Source organism: Epinephelus moara, chromosome 10 (genome assembly GCF_006386435.1).
Source record: "Epinephelus moara isolate mb chromosome 10, YSFRI_EMoa_1.0, whole genome shotgun sequence".
NCBI classification, from domain to species: Eukaryota; Metazoa; Chordata; class Actinopteri; order Perciformes; family Serranidae; genus Epinephelus; species Epinephelus moara.
Window position 1 is genome coordinate 3,018,804 of NC_065515.1, and position 12,194 is coordinate 3,030,997.

At 45.4% G+C, this 12,194-nt stretch overlaps 2 protein-coding genes across 27 annotated transcripts in view; one reads left to right on the forward strand and one right to left on the reverse strand.

The window, feature by feature from the left end:
* The window catches only part of vcam1b (vascular cell adhesion molecule 1b), a 22,406-nt gene extending 13,282 nt beyond the window's left edge, over positions 1–9,124 (forward strand). For both annotated transcript variants that reach the window (XM_050054974.1, XM_050054975.1), the window contains 4 exons: positions 1,508–1,810; positions 2,063–2,332; positions 7,588–7,848; positions 8,002–9,124. In XM_050054974.1, the coding sequence (XP_049910931.1) occupies positions 1,508–1,810; positions 2,063–2,332; positions 7,588–7,848; positions 8,002–8,162 (995 nt within the window). In that variant the 3' untranslated portion in view covers positions 8,163–9,124. The remainder of the gene's footprint in view (positions 1–1,507; positions 1,811–2,062; positions 2,333–7,587; positions 7,849–8,001) is intronic.
* LOC126396722 (uncharacterized) lies at positions 5,982–7,581 on the reverse strand. Of its 25 annotated transcripts, none has more exons than XM_050054994.1 (4): positions 6,687–7,581; positions 6,555–6,609; positions 6,313–6,334; positions 5,982–6,268 (listed from the first exon to the last, which is right to left on the reverse strand). In XM_050054994.1, the coding sequence occupies exons 1-4, from the start codon at positions 6,859–6,861 to the stop codon at positions 6,053–6,055; spliced, it is 468 nt and encodes a 155-aa protein (XP_049910951.1). In that variant the 5' UTR covers positions 6,862–7,581; the 3' UTR covers positions 5,982–6,052. The 25 variants fall into 25 exon arrangements, 19 of the variants coding, with proteins under 19 accessions (XP_049910951.1, XP_049910950.1, XP_049910947.1 ...); XM_050054993.1 differs by lacking the exon at positions 6,313–6,334 and adding an exon at positions 6,357–6,378 and having other exon boundaries at positions 5,982–6,180; positions 6,522–6,609; XM_050054990.1 differs by having other exon boundaries at positions 5,982–6,169; positions 6,269–6,334; positions 6,379–6,609.
* Positions 9,125–12,194: the final 3,070 nt, after the last annotated feature.

The window sequence follows — 12,194 nt, forward strand, 5'->3', positions numbered from 1 at the left end:
AGTTAATTGATTACTTTCTTCTGGCTTCATAGATAAATACAACTGTGTATCATCCGCATAACAATGGAAATTTACAGAGTGATTTCTAATGATGTTACCTAAAGGAAGCATATATAGAGTAAATAGGATTGGTCCGAGCACAGAACCTTGCGGAACTCCAAAACAAACTTTAGTACGTAAGGATGATTCATTATGAACGTCAACAAACTGAAACGATTAGATAAATAAGATTTAAACCAGCTCAGTGCAGAACCTTTTAGGCCAATTAAGTGATCCAGTCTCTGTAGCAGAATTTGATGGTCAATTGTGTCAAACCCTTAATTACACAACACCTCTGATGTCCAGACTCAGACTTCCTGTCCGATGATTAGACCTGATGTTCTGATTTACCTGCAGACGTCTGGACTCTGACTCAGAGTCTGTGAGGAGCTCAGATCTGAATCATCAGGATTACATCTGATCCTGAGACATTCCTGCAGGTCTCACGGGGTCTCGAGGGGGGCGGTTAGAGTCCATCAGAGTATGTTTAAATCCTGGACTTGAGTCTTCCTGTTGGTCAGAGCAGAGAGGTCAGAGGTCACAGAACTTCACGCTGTTCGTCGAGTGTTGTTTCAACACTTCCTCACACTGATCATTAATCTGATCTGAGGAGGACACACTGCAGCGCTCTGACCGACAGGAAGTGCCACAACACACACACACACACACACACACACACACACACGCACACACACACACAAATCCTTCCAGTAAGACTCGGTGCTGTCCTCCCCCACAGAGACAGAAACAAACAGTGTTTCTCTTCACTGACTCTGAATCAGTTTGTCTTGTTCTGTCAGGACTTCATAAAGTTAAAGACTCAATACAGGAACATTAACTCCTTTAAACTTCATCACACACCCACTGACGGACATTAAATCACAGGATGTCCTCACTTAAGAATGGAGAACAAGAGAGACGGAAAGAAAAGGTGGTGACTCGGTATGTTTTCATCTGAAGCTGTCATAAAATCTGTTCCTCAATAACTCTACAAGTTATTATATTATTTCATGTTGTGTTCAAACCCAACGTGATGCCAATTTTCACGTCACGTTACGCAAGTTTGAATGCCAGAATATTTTCTGTTGACTCTCGTCATACATCGCTGACTCGATGAATGAATGAATGAACTTCCACCAGTACGTCCTCAGCATCATATGTCCCTGGAGGATCTCAATGCTGATTGGCTATCATGGTGCAAATTAGTCGCTGAAGTTCAGATTTTTCAACTCTTGCAAATAAACTTTTGACGCGAAATCGAGCAACTCGCTTCATTCACGCTGCTTAATTAGCGTACTTCACATCCATCGCGCCGCCCAGCGAGAATTTGTGTCATGTCTTTCAAAAACACAAATCATCAAATGATTATAAATCATAAAACGATCAACAGGATGTCACTGAAACAGGAAGTGATGTCGATGATTGTTCTGCTCCGTGTTAACATCTCTGTTCTGATGTTTTTCACCAGCGTTCCCATCTGATCCGGTTCTGGAGGATCCTGGTCCTGTCCTGCTGGGTCAGGAGGCGGTCCTTCACTGTAACGTAAGCAGTGTCTTCTCAGCCAATCAGATGAGGATCCTGTGGCTGTCGGGGAACATGACACTGATGTCAGAGTCCTTCAGGTTCTCCGGTTCCATACAGAATGTCTCGTCTGTTCTTCAGCACCTGGTCCAGGAGGATCAGCAGGTTCTGACTTGCAGGGCAGAGCTGCTGATGGAGGACGGAGACGTGTGGAGGTCCAGGATGACCAGCGTCCCCCTGCAGGTCCACTGTGAGTGTCTGAGGACATGACGACTTCCTGTTAAAGACTTAAGGCTTTTATTGCGAAGCAGCTGCAGGAAGTGTTGATTTAGGTTTCGATAATCTCAGGTTCAGGTTTTAATAATCTCAGGTTCAGGTTTTGATAATCCCAGGTTAAGGTTTTAATAAACCCAGGTTCAGGTTTTGATAATCCCAGGTTAAGGTTTTAATAATCCCAGGTTCAGGTTTTGATAATCTCAGTCCTGGTCTGTGTGTGTCTCAGATCCTCCGAGGAGAACCTCCCTCTCAGTGAGTCCAGGTGAGCAGGTGATGGAGGGTCAGCAGGTGACCTTTACCTGCCACTCAGAGGGAGCTCCGCCCACCACATTGGTGCTGCGGCGGGATGGGGCGGAGCTTCAGAGGACTGATCCCACCTCCCCATCACTCTCCTTCAGCCTTTCGTCAGTCCAGCTGGAAGACTCTGCCCACTACCAGTGTGAAGCCTCCAACCAGTATGGGTCCCAGTTGGTCACCAGCTCAGTCACCATCACAGGTACTGGTTTACTTTGACTTCTTTGACTCCAGGTCCTCCTTCACCTCATCCACATGACCCTGGGGTGGAGTGATGATGTTACACTGTGAGGCTAAAAACACTGAAGACTGTAGTGGGCCGAGGACAGAGCCCTGTGGGACTCCATATAAAGACTTGTGCTGTTTGTGATGTTGCTGTTTCCTTGTTGTGACGGACATTATCTGACGAGTTGACCTCTCACTCCTTCACATGACGCTGTGGACAGAAATAACCTCTGACTCCACAGCTGAGTCATGTGTCCGACACTCAGAGCCTCCAGCTGTTGTCAGACGCTGACAGAGACCAGGGCCTCAGCTATAGATTATTTTCATGTTTGTTCAATATTTTCTTGATTAATCGATGAGTTGTTCAGTCAGTAAATGTCAGTCAGTGTTTCTCAAAGCCCTGTACGACGTCCTCAGATGTTTGTCCTCAAACCAAAACTCTTCAGTTTACAGAATATTTGCAACAGAAATTATTCACATTTAAAAAACTTGAACCAGAATTTTGACCGTTTTTTTTTTATTATTAAAAAACTACTATACTAAAAAACTAAAATACTCGGACTGATTAATCAACTATAGAATTAGTTGGCGATTCATTTCATATGTGATAACTAACGGATGACTGATTGGAGCTGGTGTGGACTCTGTGAGTCTCAGTGACGAGACATGACGTCCATTTTACTGTCCGTCCCAGATGTTTTGTGGTGTGATGACAGCTGAGCTGTTTGAGACTTTGTGACGACGCTTTGGTTTAAAAATGTTTTTTAAATGGTGTATGACGGTGAATCTTTCAGTTTGTCTGAAAAACAGCATGTTTGTAACGTTCCTTAAAATAAACTAACAGGATACAAAGTTTATCAGAACAAGAAGTGGACAGGGTCCAGGATCAGGTGAGGACGTGTCGACTGAAGGTCAACGGGTTCAACTCAGCAGCTTCACAACATCACCTCCAAATATCACTGTTTTTATAACTTTAATGTTTATTAGCAGCCACAGCGAGGCTGTTAGACTCAGCTGAACCACTGCTGCTGCTAAAACTTAAACTAAAGCAGGTTTGAACAGAAACATTTTAGTGAAGTGAAATAAAACCAGACTTTTTTTTTTTAAATATATTTTTTGGGGCATTTATAACCTTTAATGGATAGTACAGACAAGTGTGAAAGGGAGAGAGAGAGAGAGGGAGTGACATGCAGCAAAGGGCCACAGGCTGGAGTCGAGCCCGGGCCGCTGCAGCAACAGCCTTGTACATGGGGCGCCTGCTCTACCACTAAGCCACTGACGCCCCAATAAAACCAGACTTTAGTAAAAACAAAAACAAAAACAAAAATGATTTTGTGCTCTGACAAAAATAAAATGAACTAAATTTAAAAATGAAAGTAAACAGGAAACGTCTTTTGTTTTAGTCTCAAATCAAAATGAAAATGACTGAATAACTGTAATGTGACATGTTAAAGTTCACCACAGTTTGACCTTTGACCCTGACTGTTTGTTTTCCCTCTATGTTTTCTCTTTTCAATAAACAAACATCAGTGTGAGAGGAACGTCAGTGTGTCTGCACCGACGACATCGGCCTGATAAAAATAATGTTATAGTTTGAGGAGAAGCAGTCGGAGCTGAGTCAGCACGTCGACCGTTCCAAATGTCACTGAGGTTAAAATCAGCGGTCAGACTGCTCAGAGCGAGGACAGACGGAAAAACAGAAAAGAGCACATTCAGATGTTCACCAGCTCCAACCCCGTCACTGTAAAGTCACTGTAATCTCACTGTGATGTCACTGTGATGTCACTGTGATGTCACTGCGTCACTAAGAGCTCCACAGCTGTGACCTGATTTGTCAGCTCTGTAACAAACACTGTGACAGGTTGTTACCACGATGAAGACAAACAGCTGACAGACTGACACAGTGTTGTGTGTTGTTAGATGAGGAGTGTGATGTTAGAACATGATGAAGACAAACAGTCTGACACACGTCCTCCCAGTCGTCTCTTCATCTCAGGACGAGGACGCTGGTGTTTGTCCAGCACTCTGCTGTTTAATCTCGAGTCTTCACAGAGACGTTGTTGTGAGTTTCCGTTCAGACTCCCTGCGACTGTTTGACACCATGAACCTCCTCCTCCTCACTCTCTGACTGTCTCACTACAGGAAACTGAAAACTGTCTTCATCCTTTAAACTACACACGTCTGAAAAACACGTCTCTGCAGTTCAGCAGCTGTTTCAGATTCAGTCTTTGGATGAAAATGTTGCAAAGTTTCAGTCACATGTTAATCCTGATGTTTTCCATCTGTTTTAATCTTTAAACTAATCCAGTGAGACTGATTTATGTATCAGAAATTAGACTCGAGGTTGAGTGGAGTCTTGCGGGGTGAAGCTGTGAAGTCCGGCGGCCGCTGGCTGTGAGCGGAGCTAACTGCTAACAGCTAACTGCTTACAGCTAACTGCTAACAGCTAGCTGCTAACAGCCACCGCTGCAACTAACAAACTCCACAAATCCATTCAGCAGTTCCACCATCCACAGTCAGACACACACGGCTGATTATTTACTGCTGAGTTACAGCTCACAACTCGCACCAACCCAAACATCCTGGTGCAGACTATTTACTGGAGTTTACCAGCCTGTCGCTCATCAGGCATCTGAAGATCATTACAAGCTGTCAGTGTCTGACAGCCCACCACCAACATTTACATCACGTCTCATCAACCAAAATCAAACACAGATTTCACGTTAGTTTTTATTATCAAGATCTATTTTTAGCTCGTCGTCGTCTCGTTTTCATCGTTGGAAAAAAGTTGTTTTCACCAAAAATGAACATTGCATTTGAGAGGATGAGAGCAGGACGATAATATTAGAGGCAGACAGAGAATACCGGTGACGGTTACAGTGGACGCTGTTTACCGTCCTCTGCGACGCAGTTTACAACCAGATGTTACGTAGTTCCGTCACACGAGAAGAAAACAGTGATCCTGACCATCAGTGGGATAATTACAGAAACACAAAATCATTTTATTCAGTTTATTTCATTCTTTGTAAACAATGTGACATCACCGTCACATCATGTTATCATGAATGTTTGGTTTAACCGTCAGACTGTTTGTTTGTTTGTTTGTGTGCCATCCAGAAGGTGTTTTCTATCTGTGTGATTGACATTATGCTTCTTCACTTCCAGAACATTTAGTCAACATGTTTTGTCTCTTTAAACAGGGATCAGACTTTACCCAGCAAGCAGTTTTTGGTTTAAAAAACGTCTAGTAGCCGTCTACATGAAGACCTGACGTCTAGGCTAAATCACGTCCAAAAAATGGAGATAAACATATTTTAATTACTGTTGACTCTCCATACGTGATTGAATATCATACCGCACGCCATCTGCAATGGCGAAAATTACATTTAATCAATTTCAAAATTAAATCGGCTAGATTTGGGTTACATGTAGCTAGACTAAATCGGAGCTAAATATAGCCAATACGTTTAAATCACGACTATTGCTTGCTGGGTAGAGTCAGGTGGAATGAAAACACCATTGAAACAGTATTTTTCTACACACCTATAAACTGTCTTCTGACAGGTTGAGTTATGAGCACACACTCACTGATCATCAGTTCATCCCTGTTTTTCAGAGGACAGAGGGACGTCTCTGAGGACAAGTGTGATCTGTGATATTGGCTTTATCAATAAAACTGGATTCAATTTGAAAGTCTCTAAATCTTGAACAGCTCATGTGAGACACCTGTGAGACACCTGTGAGATACCTGGCAGACACCTGTGAGACACCTGGGAGACACCTGTGAGATACCTGGGAGACACCTGGGAGACACCTGTGAGATACCTGTGAGAAACCTGTGAGACACCTGGGAGACACCTGTGAGATACCTGGGAGAAACCTGTGAGACACCTGGGAGACACCTGTGAGATACCTGGGAGACACCTGGGAGACACCTGTGAGACACCTGGGAGATACCTGGGAGACACCTGTGAGACACCTGGGAGACACCTGGGAGATACCTGTGAGACACCTGGGAGACACCTGTGAGACACCTGTGAGACACCTGTGAGACACCTGGGAGACACCTTTGAGATACCTGGGAGACACCTGTGAGATACCTGGGAGACACCTGGGAGACACCTGGGAGACACCTGGGAGATACCTGTGAGACACCTGTGAGACACCTGGGAGACACCTGTGAGACACCTGTGAGATACCTGGGAGACACCTGGGAGACACCTGTGAGATACCTGTGAGATACCTGGGAGATACCTGGGAGACACCTGGGAGATACCTGTGAGATACCTGTGAGATACCTGTGAGATACCTGTGAGATACCTGGGAGACACCTGTGAGACACCTGGGAGATACCTGAGAGACACCTGGGAGACACCTGTGAGATACCTGTGAGATACCTGGGAGATACCTGGGAGACACCTGGGAGATACCTGAGAGACACCTGGGAGACACCTGGGAGACACCTGGGACTGTCTCCAGGCTGACTGTAATCTCTGACCTATCCATCTCACTGTGAAGAAGCAGAAAAATGACTTTACTTTCTTTTCTTCCTCACTGCACAAAAGCCCACTGACACCCACCAACATCTGGATTTTAGTGTCATGAGAAAGGTCACAGTCTTCATTCACACCCGGGTCACATGACTCTGCAGTAGTCAGGGGGGCGGAGGATTCATCAGCTCCGGCTCTGATCGGCTTCGATATAAACACAACACCCCTGTCAACACGCTAATTTCAGCTCCTTCACTGGAGAGATGCAGTGACATCATCACAATAGTCTCCGCCCACCAGCCTCATACCGATCCAAACCAGTCTGTGCTGAGTTTCACAGAGAGACTGACTCAGTGGAAACCAGTGTAACGTTCTCACAGGCCTCCATGCTGCTCTCAGGCCTGTCTGTGACGTCCAAGGTGACGCAGCAGGAAAGATGAACTGAAATAGCATCTGCTGCAGCGCAGCGTACACAGCTCTGCACAGCTCTGCACAGCTGACCTTATCACCTGTTTTTAACAGGTTTTCCTGTGTTTAAAAAAAACCCTGCGGAGACGCACTGACCTCACTGAGCCTCACTGAGCCTCACTGACCTCACTGAGCCTCACTAACAAATAGAGTCCAGGCGCCGCTCTGATTTAATCTGTGTTCCTTTCCGTCTTTATGTTCTGATCCACGTCGCTCTGTGTGAGTCATGTGACCACTTCCTTTTTTCAACTTTAACCTGTTTCTTTTGGTCCAGCTCCTCCGAGGAACACCACGGTCCTCGTCCTGCCGTCTACGGTGGTCCAGGAGGGACAAAATGTCACCGTCTGCTGCCAGACCATCAGCTTTCCGCCATCAGCCGTGATCCTGAAGAAGCTGACCAATGGGACGGAGCTATATTCCACCAACGGCACCTTCCTATTGGTCAATGTCACGGCCAAAGACTCTGGGCTTTACCAGGTCAACGTGACCAACCAGCTCGGATACCAGGTCAAAGTGTTCAGCATCAGTGTCAGAGGTCAGTCGCACCAGTTCCACCAGTTCCACCAGTTTACCCTCCAGTCTCTGTCTGATGGGAAAATGGTTGAATGGTTGTTGTAACTTCCGGTTTAAGAAACTGATGTGTTTTAATTTTTCATTCTGAAGTTTTTGTCTTGGTGGTTTCACACAGAGAGAAGCTCCAGTCCTCCTCCCAGTCTGAGCGCTGTCATCGTCCCAGTCATCTGCGTCGCCGCCGGGCTCGCAGCTGCTGCTCTGCTCCTGGACTACCTGAGGAGGTCCAGAAAGAAAGGCTTCTACCAGCTGCCGCAGTCTGCCCCCCCTTCAGCCTAAAGCTAACCCTGGGCTACCACTTCCCACCATGTGGCCGCCATCTCCCACCGTGTGGCTACCATCTCCCACCATGTGGCTACCATCTCCCACCATGTGGCCGTCATCTCCCACCATGTGGCTACCATCTCCCACCATGTGGCCGCCATCTCCCACCATGTGGCTACCATCTCCCACCATGTGGCTACCATCTCCCAACATGTGGCTACAGCCTCCCAACATGTGGCCACCATCTCCCACCATGTGGCTACCATCTCCCAACATGTGGCCGCCATCTCCCACCATGTGGCTACCATCTCCCACCATGTGGCTACCATCTCCCAACATGTGGCTACAGCCTCCCAACATGTGGCCACCATCTCCCAACATGTGGCTACCATCTCCCAACATGTGGCCACCATCTCCCAACATGTGGCTACAGCCTCCCAACATGTGGCTACCATCTCCCAACATGTGGCTACAGCCTCCCAACATGTGGCCACCATCTCCCAACATGTGGCTACCATCTCCCAACATGTGGCCACCATCTCCCAACATGTGGCTACCATCTCCCAACATGTGGCCACCATCTCCCAACATGTGGCTACAGCCTCCCAACATGTGGCTACCATCTCCCAACATGTGGCTACAGCCTCCCAACATGTGGCTACCATCTCCCACCATGTGGATCAAACAGGAAGTAGAAACGTGTCTCTGACTCGTGTTTTTGGCTCCTGGTGTGTCAGAAAATTCTCCCCGTGACTCCTGAAGGTTTTTAATAATGACTGGAGGAAGGTTTGTTTCTGTTTGAGCCTCAGGGTCCTCAGATGTCTGCTGGTTCGGTACTCGTGTGTCTCCAGTTCTAACGTTCTGCACACAGAACCTGGTGTTTGTGTTATGTTGAATTATGGGATGGATTTCTGACGTGGGCTGAATGTAGATTTGTTTCTCACTCCGTGCTTTTATTAAAGATATTTATTTCTTCACTGTGTTGTTGGAATGTTTGTGGGAGTTTCCTGCAGCCGATCTTTCTCTTTCACTTCTGTCTCATTCACCGTTTACTGGAAGTCTGCAGGAGGTCTCAGCCGTAACCATGGTGATGCCTCAGCTGCTGTTAAAGCCATCAGTCCTCCTGAAGATGAACAGACGGACTCTGTTTGTGTTTCACAGAAACTTTAACACCTTCAGACCCTCCTCTGCAAACACTCTCACTGTGCTGCTGCTGTGAGGCTGAAGACGCCACGCTGCCGAGACCAAACCAAAGCCATTTACAGTCAGCGCTCCTTTTCACACAGAAGTGGCGCTACAGAGTCTTTATGCCTCCTTTACATGTTTACACAGAACCCAACGATGGCGGCATCATGTGGCTCCAGAGTGTGATGTCAGACAACATGATGACATCACAGACTCAAAAGAGGCGTAACATGAAACGCAACACAATAACATATCATATGATAACAAACAATAACGGCGTGTTATTCGCCACCTTGAACAGGAAGTGTAATAGATGCTAAAGTGTTTGTCGTGACGGTGAAGGTCATGAGAGGTCATGAGAGGTCATGGACTCTGGCAAGGCAAGGCAAGGCAATGTTATTTATATAGCACCATTCATACACAAGGCAATTCAATGTGCTTTACAAGAGAAATACATTAAAATAAAACATTAAAGGAACAATAGATCATTAAAAACAAAAGCTAAAAGCAAGACAATAAATAGTTAAAAACAGTGCAGAAAATGCATTTCAAAAGCAAACATAAAGCAAAAGCAACAGCAGACAAATATAAAAACAATAGCTACAGATTATCCTAACAATAAGTTACATATCTAGTTCACTGGTAAGCTGCAGTAAATAGTAATGTTTTAAGCCCTGATTTAAATGAGTTGACAGTTTCAGCCGACCTCAGATATTCTGGAAGTTTGTTCCACAGGCGGGGAGCATAGAAACTAAAGGCTGCTTCACCTTGTTTGGTTTTGATCCTGGGAACACTGAGTAAACCTGTTCCAGATGATCTGAGGGGTCTGGATGCTTCATAACGTACAAGTATATCAGAGATGTATTTAGGCCCGAGACCATTTAGTGCTTTATAGACAAGTAACAAGATTTTAAAGTCTATCCTTTGACACACAGGAAGCCAGTGCAGTGACTTAAGCACTGGTGTAATGTGCTCCACTCTCTTGGTGTTGGTGAGGACTCTGGCAGCAGCGTTCTGGACGAGCTGCAGTTGTCTGATTGATTTTTTACTCAGGCCTGTGAAGACACCGTTACAATAGTCCAGCCTGCTGAAAATGAAAGCATGAACAAGTTTTTCTGTATCTTGTTTAGACAGAAATTCTTTTATTCTTGCTATGTTTTTAAGGTGGTAGTAGGCTGATTTAGTAATTGTCTTAATGTGACTATTGAAATTTAGGTCTGAGTCCAGAACTACACCAAGATTTCTGGCTTGATTTGTAGGTTTTAGTGTCATGGCGTCAAGGTGAGCACTGACTATTGATCTTTGTTCTTTGGGGCCAAAAACAACTATCTCAGTTTTGTCTGTGTTTAGTTGTAGAAAATTCTGGCACATCCACGTATTGATTTCGTCAATGCACTTATTTAGTAGAGGGCGTTGTGATGAATGTTTTCAAACCTGAGACCCAGAAGTGTCCCGTCTCCTCTGCACCAATTAGTTTAATTTATTAGATTAATTTGTGAATGAGTCTGAAGCGTAAACATGTTAACTGTTTTATCACAGTCGGTCTGAAACCTGCGTCTCTGCTGACGATTAACGTCGTCAGGTTGTGACATCAGGTGACCAAAGTTAAATGTCAGGACGGCGCCTAACATCAACATCTGTTTAATGTGAAACACTGACGAAGGATGACGTTATATTTTCTTGCTGTCGGGCCGTGTGGAGACTAGGTGCCACAGAGCTCCGCCTTCTTTGTGCGGCCACTCGCAGCACTTCTAGTTGAAAATCTCTGAACTTTTCAGAAAGGCATTGATGACATGCTGAGAGTGTTGTACTTTTATCACCGTTAGCTTCATGATGTAGCGTCGTATTAGCTATCTGGCTAATGTTAGTGTTGTCATAGAAACAAAACCCACACCCAGTACGTCATTAAAAAAAGCCCTGACATGCTTTTCTGCTGAAAAATATATTTAAAAAGAAAACAAACAAAGCAGCGTGTGGACACGTGTCCTTAACAGAATAACAGACCTTTTAACAAGGACATTTTGAAAAGCTACAACTGTACACGGTTCAAGTTTAAAGGTACAAACAAGTGACTACACAGAAACAAACCTGTACGACTGAACGAAGTCTTGTTAGCACACACACGTTAACACAACCAAACACTGTAACAGAGCCACGAGCCGCTGCGTCCACGTGCACCGCCATCTTTACACTTCCTGTATTGTGGACAGTCAGACTTCCATGTCCTCTGCTAAATAAAGCAGGTACAGGTGCACCTGTATAAATACTGTGAACGTATCAAAGCGCTCCGTCCACAGAGAAACACACACAGCCTCTGAACGAGCGCTCAGGATTTCTGTGAATTTGTGATGTCACAACTTTACTGTGCAGACTGAAACAGAAACATCTGAATGTTTCCTGTCGCGTCCACTGAATATGAGTCAGAGAAGAAGGAACTCCACCGTCCTGTTAACTTCAATAAACTGTATCAGATAAATTACGTTTCGGTCGTCAGACCTTCGTCAGCTGACAGGAAGTAAACATGGAGCCAAGCTGTTGCCTAGCAACATAACTCCAGTGGAACCTCCTATAAAGAGTGTTTGAGACAGATGGTGGTGACAGGTGTGTTCAGGCAGACAGGTGAGAAAATTATCTGTTGTTTGAACATTAAAACGTGTAAACATGTTCTACTAAGAACCCAAAACACAGGAACGAACCTGAGTGTGAGCAGAACCTTTAAAGGGGCAAAAAGCAAAATCGTTTCACCGCTAGGTTTGCTGTTGTGCACTGCCTGTAGACCAAAACAAAGTGTGTCATGAGCCACTCCTCCCTCTACCTCTGCTCTCCACCTCCAACCCGCCCAACCCCCCCACCCCCCCCCCC

Bases quoted from the DNA above. Each gene is read 5' to 3' on its own strand.
- LOC126396722 (XM_050054977.1), bottom strand. From the start codon at position 6,941: ATGTTGGTGGGTGTCAGTGGGCTTTTGTGCAGTGAGGAAGAAAAGAAA. The intron at 6,412-6,455 runs GTATCTCACAGG...GGTGTCTCCCAG, and splicing joins GTCTCCCAGGTGTCTCCCAG to GTGTCTCACAGGTGTCTCAC. The intron at 6,269-6,312 runs GTATCTCCCAGG...GGTGTCTCCCAG, and splicing joins GTCTCACAGGTGTCTCCCAG to GTATCTCACAGGTGTCTCCC.